Below are 18,903 nucleotides of genomic sequence, written 5' to 3' on the forward strand. Positions count from 1 at the left end.
TTCTTGTTAACACACTGTTCTTTCTAAACAAATTGCTCACAGCTTGAAAGATACTGATCATAGCAGATTTTACATGTATTATAAGAAGAACAAAGAACAGCGTACCTTTCTAATTTAGCCATACCCTTTGAGCTTTGACGGCAACCAATGAGATCCTTTCTTTTCAGTGTTAATCGGAAGTGGTGTGTCTTGATTTGTCTAGTTCTCTCCTGGCTTTTCTTATTTGGGCAAAAGTCCGTCCTTTGCAGTAGTGTAGGGTATATGCAGTTATACACCTATACCCACTTGTTTTTCAGTGTGCATTGACTCCCTGTTTATATGGTGGGATTTTGGCTGTGTTACTTTAAATCAAGGTAAGACATACCTCATATGACAAAACGTCCATGTTTCAAACAATTAGGGGATAGGAAAATAGGAACAGTACTGTTCGTAATCAGATACGTCATCAGAGCGCGCAACAGAACATTGTACTGTCTACACTCGGTTCGTTGTTTATGTTAAAACATTTTAATTAAATCAATTTTAACCAGAACTAAAGTTTTGTTGCTAAGGATTCCACGATGCGGTTAGCCGTTAAGGCTGGGACTGCAAGTTTGTGTTCCTTTGCGTGTGTTCCGCGAGTGCTCGGTGGCTGTACTACAGACAACTGTCGTCGTTGTGGGAATTACTTGTTATCTTTTTGTAAAACAACTGGTTGCAGTAAAGAGCCAACCTGGATATTAAGGAGATCCTGAGGGAAATCGACGATTACCAACAGCTTTACGCAATGGAGGAACAACATACTCCATCATGGAAAGATCCGAATACCTCACAAAATAACACAAAAAAAAGACAAATTAATTAATCTACAGACACGGACGATTTGCTTACCGTTGAAATAGAGGCTAGTGCTCTGGCTGGAATCCATGCAACCCTGGAAAAGTTGTGTGAGGAGGTAGCAGGGCTGAGGGGGAGTTTGTAGTTTAGCCAGAGTGAAATTATAACGCTCCAAAGAGAAAACAAGACACTCACAGCCAAGGTAAAAATCCACGATTCCAACAAGGATTGTCTATTCAGGGAAAACAGGGTGATGGAGTCGCTACTAGACAAACAAAGTCGTAGCATGTGTGAAAATATTTTTTTTTCTAGGATTCCTGAGGACCCATCGAATAATCCAGAGAATTCATGCAATCCGCCTTGAAACTTCCTATAGAGACTGTAAACAAGGTGGCTTTCCACCGAGTACACAGACTTGGAGCTGAGAGCGACAAGACCATGGGTCCCCTACCGATCATCGCATAATTTGAACACTACCAACAAAAGGAGCTGATCAAAAGCAGGGGAAGGGAGCTTAAAGGGACCAAATTCGGTCTCAATGACCAATTTCCAAGGGAGATAAACGAATGTCGTAAGAGACTGATCCAGTACAAAAACAAAGGGAGAAGGGTAAGTGTGTCTTTATCATTATGGACAAACTCTTTATAGATGGACAGCTATTCCGAGACATCTCCATAACACCATGGCTGTACTAAATTCTACAGGGACTTCAGGTTACGAAAGAAAAGAAGGTATGGGAACTGTAAACATATCTGAACATTATGAAGTGGATATGAACACACATACTCAATTACAAACTTGCTTACACATATGGACTTATACATACATACTTACATACACACACACCTAATCTCGCTCACTTCTCACCCTCTTTTCTCTTCTCCCTCTTGTCAAACTGTTTTATAATTTAATGTGTTTATTGTTTGTATATTTTTTTTTAATGTAAAGATATCAGAATTGGGGCATTGGGGAATAATAGCATATTGTACGAAATACATTTGTACTGTAGTGAAGCCGTCTCTAGAGTAATGCAAGGTTTCACATGATCATGAAAGAGATGTCAATTGCTATGTAAATGCTGGGATGTGTTTTTCAGTTATGTTAAAGGTAATTATGATGCAACTATGATGGTGATATGGATTACAATTATCATCATTAATATTAAGGCTATACACACTACATGTTACACACAGACACTCAACCATGCAAATTGGCAGAGTTATTATTTATTTGGACTTCACACATTATAGTCTTACTCTTATACAGACATTGTACACATCATAAATTACATCCAATATCATACACATCAACCTACTCCGATTTACTACACACATAATATCTTGTTTCAATTTTCTAACATCTGTGGTATTGGCTCACAGGCAAACAGGCAAGGGAATAAAATAAATATTGCTAGAACCTATTTCTTGAATTCTAAATATCAGACGTATGAAAGCTCTAGTTTTGACCGTCATAATACCTCTGATGGCAGTAACTTTACAAGCACTAATTATGGTCAATTTAGACTGAGAATAGTATCTAGTTATGGTAAGAGGTGAAATAAGTATAGCCAGTTATAATTGTAATAGTTTAGCAGATTATTTAAAAAAGATCTGTCTTTACATGGCAAAAAGAAAAGGAATATAACATATACTGTTTACAGGAAACTCACTCTACATCCTTAGATGAAGTTGCGTGGAAAAAGGAATGGGGTGGTGAAATAATTTTCTGTCATGGACAAAGGAACTTGAAGGGTGTGATGATATTAATTAACAAATATTTCAATCTGAATGTGCAAATAGTCGGGAATCATTCGCAAGGAAGGTGGATCCTTTTGAATATGAAAGTGGACAAAAAAGAGATTTGGCTCATTAATCCATATGGTCCAAATCAGGATGATCCACACTTCTTCGAAAACATTAATACCAATTTATTTAACTTACAGGCAATAAATTATCTAATCATTATGGTAGGAGACTATAACACAGTGTTAAGTACCTGAATGGACCGTAAAGGAAATCACTCTACAAACTACCATCACCGTGCCCTTAAGGAAATCACAAATATTATGGGCACGTTAGAAATAGTGGATATTTGGAGACTAAAAAACCCTGACCTAGTGAGATATACATGGAGGAGACTTAATCAAGCTAGTCATCCTGACTACTGTCTCTTTCATCAAAGGTTTAAAAAGTTTTAATAGGAGACAGAATGCGATTGGATCATCTAATTGGCATTCACATAACATTCACACAATTTTCCATGTGGACGGGGATATTGGAAATGTAATCAAAGTTTACTGGAGGACAACTTATTTTTAACTAAGACAAAATCATTTATAACCAATTTTTTTTCTAGTATAATATAGGTTCAGCAAATCCCCTTATTGTTTGGGATACCTTTAAATGTACATTCAGAGGTCATTCAATTCAATATTCATCAATAAAAATAAGAGGTTTCTGTCTAAAGAAACAAGACAAGGGAATTCCATGAACTAAAAGTTCAGGTTGATAGCAATAGTACAGAGATACAAAATAAGTTAGGGGAAAAACAAAAAGAACTTGAGAACCTTATTCAAGATTGATCTAATGTGATTTATTACAAAAATAAAGCAAACTGGATGGAATATGGAGAAAAATGCACAAAATTCTTCCTGAATCTCCAATACAGGAACGCTAACAAAAATAATTTTCAGAAATCGTTACTGAAGACGAAGTCATATATGATTCTCCGAATTATATTTTAAAAGAGGAAGCTAATTATTTTAGGCAGGTGTTCTCTTTTCCATCCCACCCTATCCCACTGAATGAAGATTATGGTAAGGAATTCTTTCCAAATAATATTTAAAAAATGGAAAATGAACAAATGTACAGAAAGATCAGTGCGAAGGCCAAATTACAGAGGGAGAACATTGAGGCTATTAAATCCTTTCAGTCTTGGAAAACCCCAGGGCTTGATGGCATACCGGTAGAAGTATATCATGTGTTTTTTTAATCTAATCATAGCACCATTGTTCGATTTAACTACTCCTATAGAAATGGTAGTCTGTCAGGTACTCCGCCGGAAGGTCTGATTTCTCTATTATTAAAACAAGACCCAGTCTATCTAAAAACACTGGAGGCCCCTGACACTTCAATGTTGTGATGCAAAAATACTAGCGAAATGCATAGCACTCAGAATTAAAATGGTTTTACCAAGTATTGTTCATCCTGATCAGACAGGTTTTCTACATGGACAATGCATACAATACAACAACTACTAGAAATAATAGAACATCATGAAACAAAAGCCAGGGATAGTATTTATAGAGGATTTTGAAAAGTTATTTGATAAAGACTGGATTTATTTATAAATGCTTGGATTTTTTAAAAATTTTCTTATAAAATGGGTAAAAATAATGTGTAGCAACTGCAGGTGTAAAATAGTAAATAACGGCTACTTCTTAGAGTTTTGAATTGTCAATAGGAGTTAAACAAGAGTGTCCGCTGTCACCATATCTATTCGTTATGGCCATCGAAATGCTAGCTATTGAAATCAGATACAATAACAACATTAGAGGATTAGAAATCCAAGGCTTAAACACAAAGGTGTTCATGTATGCCAATGACTCAAGTTTTATATTAAGTCTGCAAGCTAGATCCCTGCAATGTCTCATTGAAGAGCTAGATAACTTTTCTGTACTCTTTTTCTGTACGAAAACCAAATTATGATAAGTGTACAATATTACGTATTGAATCTTAAAAAAAATAAAACTTTTACATTCCCCTGCAGTTTCCCTATAAAATGGGCTGATAGTGAAGTAGACATACTGGGTATTCATGTCAGAAAATATATAAATAAGCTCTCCACAATGAATTTCCATTGAAAACTTAGAAAAAATAGACAAGATCCTGCAACCATGGAGAGGTAAATACCTGTCTATTTATGGAACAATTTCCCTGTTTAACTCCTTAGTCATATCTGTTTACTCACTTACTTATGTAGCTGCCTACTCCTGATGATTCGTTTTTCAAATCATATGAGCAAAAATTATTTCGCTTTATCTGGGATGCTAAAGCAGACAAAATAAAATGTTCCTATCTATATGATGAATATGAATTGGGTGGGTTGAGATGATTAAATATAAAAGCACTAAACCTCTCCAAAAGCTTCACTTATTCAAAAGTTTTACTTGAACCCTAAATGGTTCTCAAGTAGATTACTAAGAAAAGCTCATCCATTGTTTAAACATGTCCTTTTTGCCTTTGTGCAGATTGCCATGTCTCATTTGTGACGAGCCCCCCATTCTGTCTGCCGAATTCTTTCTCTTTGCTTTTGTTTTTCTTAATTAATTGAAAATTGTACTTTTTTCAAAGTATCTCTCTTTTTCAAACAGGCATTGCAGAGCTGGCTACAATGTCAATTTCATCCCCCTGAAAGGATAGAACAAATATTACAACAAATATTATGGCTGAACTCAAATGTGCTGGTTGATAAAATACCTGTATTTATGGGAAAGATGATTGAAAAGGGTATTTTGTTCTTAAATTATCTTGTAAATTGGAATGGTAGAGTTATGTCCTTCATGGAGTAATCAGAATTGTACGGGAAGGTCTACTCAATCCAAGAGTACAACCAAATGTTAACTAGCTACAAAGTAGCCTATGCCTACTGTGATGACCCTTCCACTCTTGTCTGCCGAATTCTTTCTCTTTGCTCTCGTTTTTCATAATAGGATGTCGGTGGGCGGAGCCGGGAGAGTCGTCAGCAAAATGGGACACCTGGGCTCGGTTGTGTCCCGGGATAAATACACCTCTTCCACAGTCATTGAGGAGACGCTCTCCATGCAGACACACTGTTAGATTTTGGTTGTGGCATTTTGTGGCCGGTTTGTTTGTTCGCTTTGGCACCTTTCAACACCCCTCATTATCACATTAATGCACGCAACCACTCACTTACACTACTGACTACACACACCGTTGTTAATTGTATTTACGTTACTTCAGTTAATAAATATATTTTTGTTTTTTCTAATCTCTACCATCTCCCTTTTTGTTATGGACTTCGAGCCAGTTCGTGACACTACCTGGCAGAATGATTATTTGCTTCAATTCAGTGGACATTTGTTTTGCAAATTCCTCTCATGTGCTACAGAAATGCCACTAATCAAACAGTGCTAGGTGCCTGTGCGCTTCAATTAAAGGGTAACTACACTCAAAAACCAACATTTCATAGATTTTCCCAGACCTCAGAAGTGGTCTCATGTGGTTTAAGCATTGTTATGGACTTAGAACATCCAATGTTGTTTTTCTATTAAAGTGTGATGTCCACTTTCCCTGTCCTCTCCTCGCTGCCTCTCCTCGATTACCTTTGACCTTTTTCAAAAGGAGGCCAGAGAGGACTGAGGAGAGAGGATGCAGGAGTTGATCAAATCTAATAGAGAAAGGACAAAGCTCAAGCCTCGTCATCTGTGTATATACATAGTAATAGTGGGTGTGAGAGCCCGTCTCCTCTTACAACAATGGTTAACTGTATGGTTTTTCACGCTCAAATAGCCTCCATTATGGAATTTCTAGCGAATGCAGCCATGACAGATCTGTAAACTCGTAGACGATGACAATGGAGTGTTTCGTTTGGAAATAATCAATGCCAGAAAGAAAACTGGGCATCGCGGAGGAAACGATAGCTACTAGAACTAAAGGTCGCAGGGGGAGCGTGCAGAGAGGACAATGCGAGCGTGTCCTAGCCAGTCGTCCCAGGCCCAGATCCTCGACTGATACAGAGGAAGGGCAAGAAGTACATTTTGCAGAAGGCCGAGGCTGTGCGGCCTGACGCCGTTATTATATTGCGCAATCCCTGTCGCACATTCCTATAAGAGAATGAGATAATACTTACAGAACCCTGTGATTTTCTATTTTAAATGTCGTTGTCGCAGGAAATTCGTAATTGCAAGTACATTCAGAAATATGTCATTTAATTTCTAAAGCTTGTATCATAATGCATGAAGTGTCAATGTAACTTGAATACATTCAATAAGATTTGCAAGCATCATTTATTTTCAGAATTATTACAAGTCCATTTACTACGACTATGAATATTCTGTGTGAATCAAAAATACACTTGCAGATTGTTTATCTGCACGCATGCAGAGTTCTGTCACTGTTGTCACATTACCAAGAGAGTCTTGAGCTTGTAGAATGTTTAGTACATTTGTAGAGAGATTCATAATAAAAAAATAAAACTGGTTTGCGCAGGACCTTTTACTCCTGACCAATCAACCAAAACCACAGCCGCCTATTGCTGCAACCATTGGCTGAATTGTTCTATCAATCACATCTCAGGAAGTAGTTAAAAGATAATTCATTTCTGCAAAGTAACTTTACTCTGCCTGAAGTACTACAATAAAACTACTTGAAGGTAGTCATGTATTTTATCCGTGTAGATAGATTTTTTTTGTGAAAAGGCATGAACGTTTAACAATGGTACATTTCAAACTCATTTGACAGCTGCAAGCTGGCCTCTGTCATTCATACTAACTTATCAACTGGCAAGCTTCATAAGAAAGCTTTAGATGCGAGGGGAAAACAAATATATTCGATAGTTAACCATCTGAAGTTAATATAAATGCCATTAGCTAGCTGTCAACATGTAGCTAGCTAACGTTAGCTGAATTGAAACTGCTGGGAGAAAATATCCCACCATCATCACTGTAGCAAGTAATGTTACGATTCTAGAAAATAAAAACGATATACAGTACCAGTCAAAAGTTTGGACACACCTACTCATTCCAGGGTTTTTCTTTATGTGTACTATTTTCTACATTGTAGAATAGTTTAGACAAACTATTAAATAACACACATGGAATCACGGAGTAACCAAAAGTGTTAAACAAATCAAAATATATTTAAGATTCTTCAAAGTAGCCACCCTTTGCCTTTGACAGCTTTGCACACTATTGGTATTCGCTCAACCAGCTTCACCTGGAATGCTGTTCCAACAGTCTTGAAGGAGTTCCCACATATACTGAGCACTTGTTGGCTGCTTTTCCTTCACTCTGCGGTCCAACTCATCCCAAACCATCTCAATTGGGTTGAGGTCGGGTGATTGTGGAGGCCAGATTGAGGCGGTGTCCACACTTTTGACTGGTACTGCATATATTGTTTTCAACCTTTATTTATCCAGGTTATTCTCATTGAGGTAAAAATCTATTTTTTAAGAGAGACCTGGTCCAACCAAGACAGCAGCAGGGGGGAACAGTGTTTGAGACAAATATCAGATAAGAACTTAGACATCATAAAAAAAAAATGTTTTTAAATCACAAACATACATTTCAATTTCAGAAACATACAAACGTCATATTTCTTTTTTTAAATCAATCATATGTACCACCGTATCAAGTCCTAATGACAAACAATCGCATTCCTCAGTAACATGTGAGTCAACCAAACGTTTAAACTCCAAGGAAACAAGATTGTGTAGTTTCAAGCTGGTCTGGAGAGAATTCCAAGACCACGGAGTGATCTGTTCTGATTTTAGGAATCATTTAAAGTAAATCGGAGTGAGACCGCAACTGGTATTTATTTTCTGACATCAAAGAAGAACAGAGAAAGGCCGTTTTGAGAAAATATTCAGACCTCTTGACTTGTTCCACATTTTGTTACATTACAGCTTTATCCTAAAATTGATTCAATAGTTTTTTTCCCTCGTCAATCTACACACAATACCTCAATCACAAAGCAAAACCAGGTTTAGACATTTTTGCTACTTTAAATCAAATAACAAACGGAAATATCACATTTACAAAAGTATTCAGTCCCTTTACTCAGTACTTTGTTGAAGCACCTTTGGCAGCGATTACAGCATCGAGTATGACACTACAAGCTTGGCACACCTGTATTTGGGGAGTTTCTTCTCTGCAGATCCTCTCAAGCTCTGTCAGGTTGGATGGGGCGCGTTGCTCCACAGCTATTTTCAGGTCTCTCCAGAGATGTTCGATTTCATTCAAGTCTGGGCTCTGGCTGTTCCACTCAAGGACATTCAGAGACTTGTCCCGAACCCACTCCTGCGTTGTCTTGGCTGTGTGCTTAGGTTCGTTGTCTTGTTGGAAGGTGAACCTTCGCCCCAGTCTTGAGGTCCTGAGCGCTCTGGAGCAGGTTATCATCAAGCATCTTTCTGTGCTTTGCTCTGTTCATCTTTTCTTCGATCCTGACTAGTTTCCCAGTCCCTGCCGCTGAAAAGCATCCCCACAGCATGATGCTACCGCAACCATGCTTCACCGTAGGGATGGTGCCAGGTTTCCCCCAGACGTGACGCTTGGCATTCAGGCCAGAGTTCACTCTTAGTTTCATCAGACCAGGGAATCTTGTTTCTTATCGTCTGAGTCTTTAGGTGCCTTTTGGCAAATTCCAAGCGGAGTGTCATGTGCCTTTTACTGAGGAGTGGCTTCCGTCTGGCCACTCTACCATAAAGGCCTGAGTGGTGGAATGCTGCAGAGATGGTTGTCCTTCTGGAATGTTTTCCCATCTTCACAGGAGGAACTCCAGAGCTGTCAGAGTGACCATTGGGTTCTTGGTCACCTCCCTGACCAAGGCCCTTCTCCCCCGTTTGCTTAGATTGTCTGTGCAGCCAGCTCCAGTTAGTGTCTTGGTGGTTCCAAACTTTTTTTCCAAACTTTTTTTTGGTACCCTTTCCTAGATCTGTGCTTTGACACAATCCTGACTCAAAGCTTTACAGACAATTCCTATGACCTCATGTCTTGATTTTTGCTCTGACATGCCCTGTCAACTGTGGGACCTTACATAGACAGGTGTGTGCCTTTCCAAATCATGTCCAATCAGTTGAATTCGCCACAGGTGAACTCCAATCAAGTTGTAGAAACATCTCTAGGATGATCAATGGAAACAAGATGCACCAGAGCTCAATTTCAAGTCTCATAGCAAAGGGTCTGAATACTTATGGAAATAAGGAGTCTGTTTTTTGCTAACATGAATAAAAACCTGTTCTCGCTTTGTCATTATGGGTTATTGTGTGTAGATTGCTGAGGGTTTATTTTATTTTATGCATTTTAGAATAAAGCTGTAACGTAACAAAATGTGGAAAATGTCAAGGGGTCTGAGTACTTTCCAAAGGCACTGCATTTAAGTCTTCCCCTGCCAGTACATAGCCTTTCCACCACCAAGACTCCTGTAGTGCCTCCACCGTGGCAATACATGCCAACTGTAAAATGTAAAAACCTGTTTCCGCTTTGTCGTTATGGGGTATTGTGTGTCGATTGATGAGGGGGAAACAACTATTTAAATCAATTTATAGAAAAAGGCTGTAACGTATATCAAAATGTGGAAAAGTCAAGGGGTCTGAATACTTTCTGAATGCACTGTATACAGTTCCTTGCAAATGTATTCAGACCCCTTGGATTTCTTCACATTTTATTGTTACAAAGTGGGATTAAAATTGATTCAATTATAATTTGTCAATAATCTACTCAAAATAATCTGTCAAAGACTTTTACAACATCAATAAAAATATAAAAAATATAGTCGTTGCATAAGTATTCAGACCCTTTTTTCAGGCAAACCTAAATTAGTTCAGGATTAAAAATGTGGCTTAACAAATCGCATAATAAGATGCATTGACTCACTGTGTGAAATATTAGGGGTTGACATGATTTATGAATGACAACCCTTTCCTCTGTCCCCCAGGCAAATATAAAATTTCAAGCACAGATTGGACTACAAAGACCACAGAGCTTTTCGAAAGGCTCGTAAGGAAGGGCAGTGATTGGTAGATAATAACAAATCAGACATTTGAATATCATGGTTAAATTAGTCATGATGCTGTGGATTATGTATTAAACCACCCAGACACATTAAAGATACAGCCGTCCTGATGAACTGAGGACTGGGGGACAGAGGTAACTGCAGGACATGAAACTGCTCAGGGATTTCACAGTTAGGCCATTGGTCATTTTAAAACAGAGTTCAATGAATGTGATGGGAGAAAACTGAGGATGGTTCAACAACATTGTAAATGACTCCACAATCAATGAAATGATAGTGTGAAAAGAAGAACACAAACATACAGAATAGGATTATTCTAAAACATGCATCTTGTATGCAACAAGGCTGCAAAACAGGAATATACTTTTTGGCATGAACGCAAAGCCTTATGTTTGGGGCAAATCCACACAACCCATCACTGAGTAACTGCCTCCTTATTTTCAAAAAGGTGGTGGCTGCATCATGTTATGGGAATGCTTGACATTGGCAAAAAGTTTTTCAGGATAAAAAGAAAAACGGATACAGTTAAGCACTGGCAAAATACTGCTTCAGTCTTTACACCAGAGACTGGGGAAGGATTTTATTGCTGATTGTTGACAAAAAAAATGACAATTAAATCCATTTTAATCACACTTTGTAACACAAAACAATGTGAAGAATTCCTTGTGGTATGAATACTTTTGCAAGGCATTGTATAAGCCTAAAAAAGCCTGTTACATATTGTGTTTGTACCGTGTAGGCCACGGGTTTTGCCAAATCCAAATCGAACCAGGTTGTCTCAGTCGTGACCAAATATTCACATTGTGAAAAATAATTGCCAAAATACAATCTGGAAAATTATATTTACTGCTATATTGATAGTAAATGTAGCAATTATATGACAAAGGAACAACATTCCTACCTCTTTCATTGTCAATAATTGCAATGGGTCTATATTTGTCCATAATGTTAATAAGCTGACTGGTTTGAGACCACTAAATCAACCAACATAGCGCTGCTATTAATACATACCCCAGTCCTTATTCCCAGTCCCTTCATCACTAACTGCAATGACTGCCTTTCCTCCTCCCTGGATTCCCTCGCTCCCCTCAAAACCTGCTCAGTCCCCTTCACCCACTGCTCCCTGGTACGCCGCCAAGCTACGCCAGTTAAAAGCCAGTGGACGGCTGCAAGAGGACTGGTCTGGTACGTCCTTCTCAAGCATACACAGATCACCTGTTAAAACATAAAAGAACGCCCTCTCAGCTGCAAGAACATCTTACTACTCCGACATCATCAACTCTGGTAAAAACAAAAAAGGTATCTTCTCCACAGTGAACCGCCTACTTCAGCCTCCTGAAAACTTCCCTGCAGACCCCTCCCCCGAACAGCGGAACAAGTTCAGTACTTCCCTCCCGTCCTCACTGGCACAATAAACTCCTCCTTCACCACTGGCATCATACCCTCCATCCTCAAAAAGCTGACCGCTGACCCCGATGTCCTGAACAACTTTGTTCCCATCTCAAACCTTACCTTCCTCTCCAAAATACTGGAGCAGGTTGTGGCCACTCAACTTCAATAACCTTCACAAACCGTTCCATTACGGTTTCCGCTCCAAACACAGCACTGAAACAGCCCTGGTCAAAAATCACCAACGACCTCCTTCGTGCAGCTTGACTCAGGACTGCTATCCATCCTGATTCTCATCCACCAGAGGACAGCCTTCGATACCCTCTCCCGTCCACTCCTCATGGAATGTCTGGCTGGTCTTGGTGTCATGGGTGTTGCACTCTCCTGGTTTTTTTCCTACCTCACTGACCGCCGACAGTTTGTGCAACTGAAATATCACAGATCAAGTTCACTTCTGCTATGCTGATGACACCCAACTCTACCTCTCCACCAAACTCCCCCACTCCCTTCCCTCCTACATCAGCTGCCTTCAAGACATTGGGAGCTGGATGATCATGAACCTAAAACTTACCAGTAACAAGACAGAGGTTAAGCTCATCCGCTACAAATCCACTCTCTCCAAAACAGCACAACTTCCGCTATAGATGGTTTCCCGGGGCTCTGCCAACACAAGTCAAACGCCTCCTGGACAGTTCCCTCTCATTCAACCCCAAATAAAAACCATCGCCAGGACAGCATTCTTTCACCTCCGCAATATCTCCAGGCTCCTCTCCTCACTGTCACACTCTAGCACCAAAACCCTCATCACTATTGCAACACCCGCCCACCCAAACTCACCAACAGACTTCCACTGGTCCAGAACTCTGCTGCACCAGATCAACAGAACACATCACACCAATTCACACTGACTCCCTGTGTAATTCCATATTAACTTTAAGACACTCCTCCCCACCCACAACCTGGCACCCACCTACCTCTCTGACCTTCTCCTAGCCTATGCCCCCGCTCGCTCCCCCTCGGCTGGTCTCCTTGTCACCCCCCCAATTTACCTCTCCACTATGGGTGCCCGGGCTGCTGTGCACCCAGCCTCTAGAATGCACTCCCACCACATATAGAACATCCAGACATATACAACATTCTCATTCAAAATCCTCTTCAAGGATGCCTATAACCTATAGCCTGTAATTCTATAATTGACTCTGACGCCCCCCAAATACTTGTGAAACGCTAACTTTCACTGTCTACTAGCTCTCGAAAATTCAAGGCCACATTCAATCTTCTCCCTACAGTTTTCAGCCATGGACTGCCTCATGTGAACTACAATCCTGCTGACGCTGTTTCAACATCATCACTTGTGATATGGCTTTCGAAAAACATGGTCCTTACCTTTCACAAGCAAGAAAGGTTCACTTACTCTAGCACAGATCCATGCAGCTATGGGGGCCTCCATCAGACCAAACTACACTTCCCGAGTTAGATTACACACAGGTGTTCAGAGCATGCTAGATAGCTAATTAGCACAGGTGGTCTCCGCTTGTCTGCTGGCTGTTTTCCATAAAACAAGCGCTGTAACATGAGAGATATGGCCGTGTGGGAACACTATCAATGTGTGTATCAAATGAACTTTTAGTTTTAATACAATTATTCTCTCTGATATGAAAGATAAGGTCCTTATGCTTCCAAAACCAGTGACGCATGTTAATGTTCAAATTAGGCGTCAGGGCTCTTAATTAACAAAACTTCCCCATACAGAAGATGCCTTAGTACAATGACTTGTGTAATGTCATGGAACTGAGAGTTGTGATAAATGGCTAACTGCCTGCCAGACAAGTCAAAACGACTCTGCTGGCTTGCATAGCAATACAACTGATTTTTAAATATATATTTTGCATCCATTTGGGTGCGATACCATTTGGGTCCGATACAGACCAGACCCACTCTGATTCACCCTCATCTCTGACATAGTTTGGGTCGACCCACCTCGGATTCAAATTGGAATTGATTTTCAAAAAATGACTGGGTCCTGTAGGTGTTGGATGGGAATTTCACAGATCAAATTCGGTTCAGATCTCAATTTCGGGATATGAGAAGACCTCTAATGTGTAAGGTCAGATGGTGGTGAAATCTATTTTTCCATTTCCCTTTTCCCATTTTTATTTGTTTTTATAACAAAATGTGCAATTCACACTCCGACCTGTGGAATGCAGCAAACCCCAATAGAGTGTCTAGTCTGTGGGAAACACACACGAAGAAGTTAATGGACACGAACAGTGACCAAGAATAATTAACACGTTAGCCTTTTTGTTGTTGTTATTTAAACGTTTATTAACACCCTGGAACTCAAAGTCTGACTAATTTAACTGCAAAGTACAAAATATCACATGTTTACCGCATTTTGTGTTTAATTTGCGTTGGTTACAGGACTTGGTTGATAGATGTTATCGAGGTAACGCTAGTTAACTGCTAACAATGGCTAACTCTAACTGTATGATTTTTCACACTCAAGTAGCCTCAATCATGGAGGTTCTAGCGAATTCAGCCGTGGCAGAGATCTGTAAAATCGTAGACGACGACTATGCAGTGTTTCGTTTAGAAATAACTCAAAGCCAGAAAGAAAACAGGGCATTGCGGAGGAAACTACTGGAAGTTAAGGTGGCACGGGAGCGCGCAGAGAAGACATTACGAGAGCGCGTCCTCGCCAGTCGTCCCAGTAGTGTCAAGATCCTCGACCGATACAGAGGAATGGCAAGAGGTACATTTTGCAGAAGGCGGAGGCTGCCCTTCATTTGTAACGCATTGCCTTTCGCCCCGTTCCGCTATGCACCTGTGTAGATGTATTACCCAGAATTGGGTCTTGGTCAGTTTTTAGATAGATAAGAGGAATTGTTGCATACTATCATGTTCTAACAAGATTCTTGATTTACTATTATTTACTCAATGAAAACAATGTGATGCATTGAACATAATACAGCGATCAATAAATAGTATATCAAGAAGTTATGAGTGTTACCTTACATCCTTGCCAATGGTAGACAGTATTAATAGTGTTACAATATAGTGTTGAGCATTGACAGTAGCTAACCTAACCACCTATTTTCCTCCAATCACTCTCTCAGGTGAAGGACATCTCACTGGAGGCCACAGGAGCTTTGTGAAGCCAGCGGGACACAATACATGGAGAGATGACCAACCAATCACTGTTGATGATGGGAGCGGAACCTCAACCCAGCACGCTATCTTGATAGAGGTTAATGTAATTGTGCTGCATTACAAATAATTACAGTTACTTTGTAAATCAAATGTGTCCAGTTTATTTCAGAAAGGCTCCCCTCAGCTATTCACTGTCTTAAATGTACATCCTCATTTATCTGCCATAGGGAAGCTTATGAAACTTCCCTACAACATTGTTATCCAATTCAACTCATGTGCCGGTAATAACCTCATCTCTTCGTGTGTCAGTCTGCAGATGTAGAGGCTGCAGCTCCTGTAGGATCATCTCTGGTCAAGCAGGAGAGGATTGAAGGAGAGGAGGACCCACAACACAGCAGAGACATCCAGACTGGCGCAGCGGCTGTACTAGTGCCCCCTGTAGCCACGGATCACTTATCCACCACCGTGCCCCAGCCCAGGACGCGATGCAGCATCACGGAGGTCAGTGGAATGCCGAACGCCACCCTCAAGTCAGAGGCAGACACCAAGACTTTAACTGTAACACAAAGGCTTTTACACACAAGATCTGACCACCGGCTTGACCCAGAGAGACAGGAGCTGGGGAGACTGGGCTGTCCACTTGCTCCTGGATCAGAGTATTTACTTTACAGTAACCCGAGACCGAGGACGGTTCATTCCCATCGAGACTCTGGTAACACGTTAGAGACTGGCAATGATCCGTCTTGTTCTTACTCTACAGAGATGGACCCTGGCAACATGCCCTTGGGTTTAGAGACACAGACTGATCTGTCTAGAGGAGACTGGAACCAGTACAGTAGTAGTGTATACTCTAAAGGGTGCCAAGATGAGAAAGGGGAGGGTCTGGTCGTAGATGAGGTGACTGTGAAAGTGGAGGGGGATGCTCCTCTGGCATGGAATGTAGACGAGACTCACTTAGGAGAAGGAAACTCACAGGGCAGAGATTTCTTAGATTACAGTGGAAGCTTAAAGACAAATCTAAATGTCACCACCCACTCCCCTTTACACACGTTCAGGGATCGCGACCCAGTGTCCACTTCGATGGGGCCTTCCGATTCACACGGCCGCGTCTTTTTCGATCAGGTTTTGAACTCAAACGACATGGCTACAGCCCAGGCTCAGGGAGGGGGAACAACATCAAGCAATAGTAAAGAGAAACGGTTCCGTTGCATGTTCTGTAACAAAGGCTTCAGCTGCCCTCAGAAGGTGGAAATTCACCAGAGGGTCCACACTGGGGAGAAACCCTTCAGCTGTACCCAGTGTCACATGCGCTTCGCCCTAGCTGGCAACCTGAAGAGACATCAGAGGGTCCACACAGGGGAGAAACCCTTCAGCTGCCCCCAGTGTGAGAAGAGGTTCTCCCAGGCTGGTGACCTGAAGAGGCACCAGAGGGTCCACACAGGGGAGAAACCCTTCAGCTGTACCCAGTGTGACATGCGCTTCGCCCTGGCTGGGAACCTGAAGATGCACCTGAAGGTCCACACGGGAGAAAAGCAGTTTGCCTGTACACACTGCGGGAAGAGCTTCTCAGAGAGGAGCTACCTCAGTATACACCAGCAGAAAAACCATTCCACTCTATAACATAGAAAGTAACTATTCCACTCGATATCCTCTGAAGTTTAGATGAAACCCTGCGCAAAGAGAAATTGGTATTGTTGTCAATGGAAAAGATCCACAGATACTTTTGGAATGACGAGTGTAACAGATTTCAGTGTTGAATATTGCATCCAGGCATTGTGGGATATACACTGAGTGTATGAAACTTTAAGAACACCTTCCTAATAATGAGTTGTACCACCCCCTTTTGCCCTCAGCACAGACGCAATTCGTCGGGACATGGACTTTACAAGATGTCGAAAGCATTTCACAGGGACGCTGGCCCACATTTGTGTCAAGTTCCTTTGTAGTGGACCATTTTGATACACATAGACAAACCCATCAGCGTTGCCGTTCTTGACACAAACCAGTGCACCTACATACCCCATTTAAAGGCACTTAAATCCTTTGTCTTGCACATTCACCCTCTGAATGGCACACATACACAATCCCTGTCTCAATTGCCTCGAGGCTTAAAATTCCTTTTTAACTGTTCTCCTCCCCTTCATCTACACTGATTGATGTAGATTTAACAAGTCACATCAATAAGGGATCATAGCTTTCAGCTGGATTCACCTGGTCAGTCTATCAGAGCTTAATGTTCATAATGTTTTTTACACTCAGTGTATAAACCTAATGCATCTCTTACATATTGTGTTTGTACTGTGTAGGATATATAATGTTCACAAATGCCTATCTCATTACTTCCATTCAACTACTTTATTTTCCACCCAAAAAACTCCCTAGTCCTTGCCAATGACAAGCATACCCATAACATGATGCAGCCACCACTATGCTTGAAAAGTGGTACTCAGTGATATGTTGTGTTTGATTTGCCCCAAACAAAACGCTTTGTATTCAGGACAAAGTTTATTACTGAAGTGCCATGTTGCAAACAGGGTGCATGTTTTGGAATATATATATTTTTCTGTACAAGCTTTCTTCTTTTCGCTCTGTCATTTAGGTTAATATTATGGAGTAACTACAATGTTGTTGATCCCATCCTCTGTTTTCTCCTATCACAACCATTAAACTCTTAACTGTTTTAAAATCACCATTGGCCTCATGGTTAAATCCCAGAGCAGTTTCCTTCCTCTCCGGCACCTGAGTTAGGAAGGACGCCTGTTTCTTTGTCGTGACTGGGTGTATTGATGCACCATCCAATGTGTAGTTAATAACTTCATCATGCTCAAAGAGATATTCAGCGTCTGCTTTTTTGTTTTACAATTCTACCAATAGGTGCCCTTCTTTGCAAGGCATTGAAAAAACCTCCCTGGTCTTCATGGTTGAATCTGTGCTTGAAATTCACTACTCGATTGAGGGACCATACAGATCAATCAATCAAATTTATTTATAAAGCCCTTTTAACATCAGCCGATGTCACAAAGTGCTATACAGAAACCCAGCCTAAAACCCCAAACAGCAAGCAATGCAGATGTAGAAGCACGGTGGAAAAACTCTAGAAAGGCAGGAACCTAGGAAGAAACCAGGCTTTGAGAGGTCCAAGATGTTCAAATATTCATAGATGACCAGCAGGGTCAAATAATAATAATAATCACAGTGGTTGTAGAGGGTGCAACAGGTCAGCACCTCAGGAGTAAATGTTAGTTGGCTTTTCATAGCCGATTAGTCAGCGCTAGAGACAGCAGGTACGGTAGAGAGAGAGTCGAAAACAGCAGGTGTGGGACAGGTAGCACGTCCAGTGAACGGGTCAAGGTTCCATAGCCGCAGGCAGAACAGTTGAAACTGGAGCAGCAGCACGACCAGGTGGACTGGGGACAGCAAAGAGTCATCGGGTCAGGTAGTCCTAAGGCATGGTACTGGGGCTCAGGTCCTCAGGGAGAAAAGAGAGAGAGAATTAGAAGGAGCATACTTAAATTCACACAGGACACCAGATAAGACAGGAGAAATACTCCAGATATAACAGACTGACCCTAGACCCCCGACACAAACTACTGCAGCATAAATACTGGAGGCTGAGACTGGAGGGGTCGGAGACACTGTGTCCCCGCCCCGTCCGACGATACCCCCGGACGGGGCCAAACAGGCAGGATACAACCCCACCCACTTTGCCAAATAACAGACCCCACACCACTAGAGGGATATCTTCAAACCACCAACTTACAACCCTGAGACAAGGCCGGGTAATGCCCACGAAGAT

At 41.0% G+C, this 18,903-nt stretch overlaps 1 protein-coding gene across 2 annotated transcripts; it reads left to right on the forward strand.

Annotated features, from left to right (window-relative positions):
• The first annotated feature begins 14,169 nt into the window (after positions 1-14,169).
• LOC118395606 (zinc finger protein 589-like) lies at positions 14,170-17,796 on the forward strand. 2 transcript variants are annotated; one of them, XM_035789468.2, is made up of 3 exons: positions 14,170-14,709; positions 15,074-15,210; positions 15,417-17,796. In XM_035789468.2, exons 1-3 carry the CDS (start codon positions 14,427-14,429, stop codon positions 16,725-16,727), a joined length of 1,731 nt encoding a protein of 576 aa, XP_035645361.2. In that variant the 5' UTR covers positions 14,170-14,426; the 3' UTR covers positions 16,728-17,796. The 2 variants fall into 2 exon arrangements, with proteins under 2 accessions (XP_035645361.2, XP_035645362.2); XM_035789469.2 differs by having other exon boundaries at positions 14,171-14,709; positions 15,074-15,204.
• Positions 17,797-18,903: the final 1,107 nt, after the last annotated feature.

This window comes from Oncorhynchus keta, chromosome 16 (genome assembly GCF_023373465.1).
Source record: "Oncorhynchus keta strain PuntledgeMale-10-30-2019 chromosome 16, Oket_V2, whole genome shotgun sequence".
Classification (NCBI taxonomy): Eukaryota; Metazoa; Chordata; class Actinopteri; order Salmoniformes; family Salmonidae; genus Oncorhynchus; species Oncorhynchus keta.

What these genes read in the sequence shown, in the direction of transcription:
- LOC118395606 (XM_035789468.2), top strand. Translation starts at nt 14,427, where the DNA reads ATGGCTAACTCTAACTGTATGATTTTTCACACTCAAGTAGCCTCAATC. An exon ending in ATACAGAGGAATGGCAAGAG is followed by an intron (nt 14,710 to 15,073) that starts GTACATTTTGCA and finishes TCACTCTCTCAG; the next exon opens with GTGAAGGACATCTCACTGGA. An exon ending in CTATCTTGATAGAGGTTAAT is followed by an intron (nt 15,211 to 15,416) that starts GTAATTGTGCTG and finishes TTCGTGTGTCAG; the next exon opens with TCTGCAGATGTAGAGGCTGC.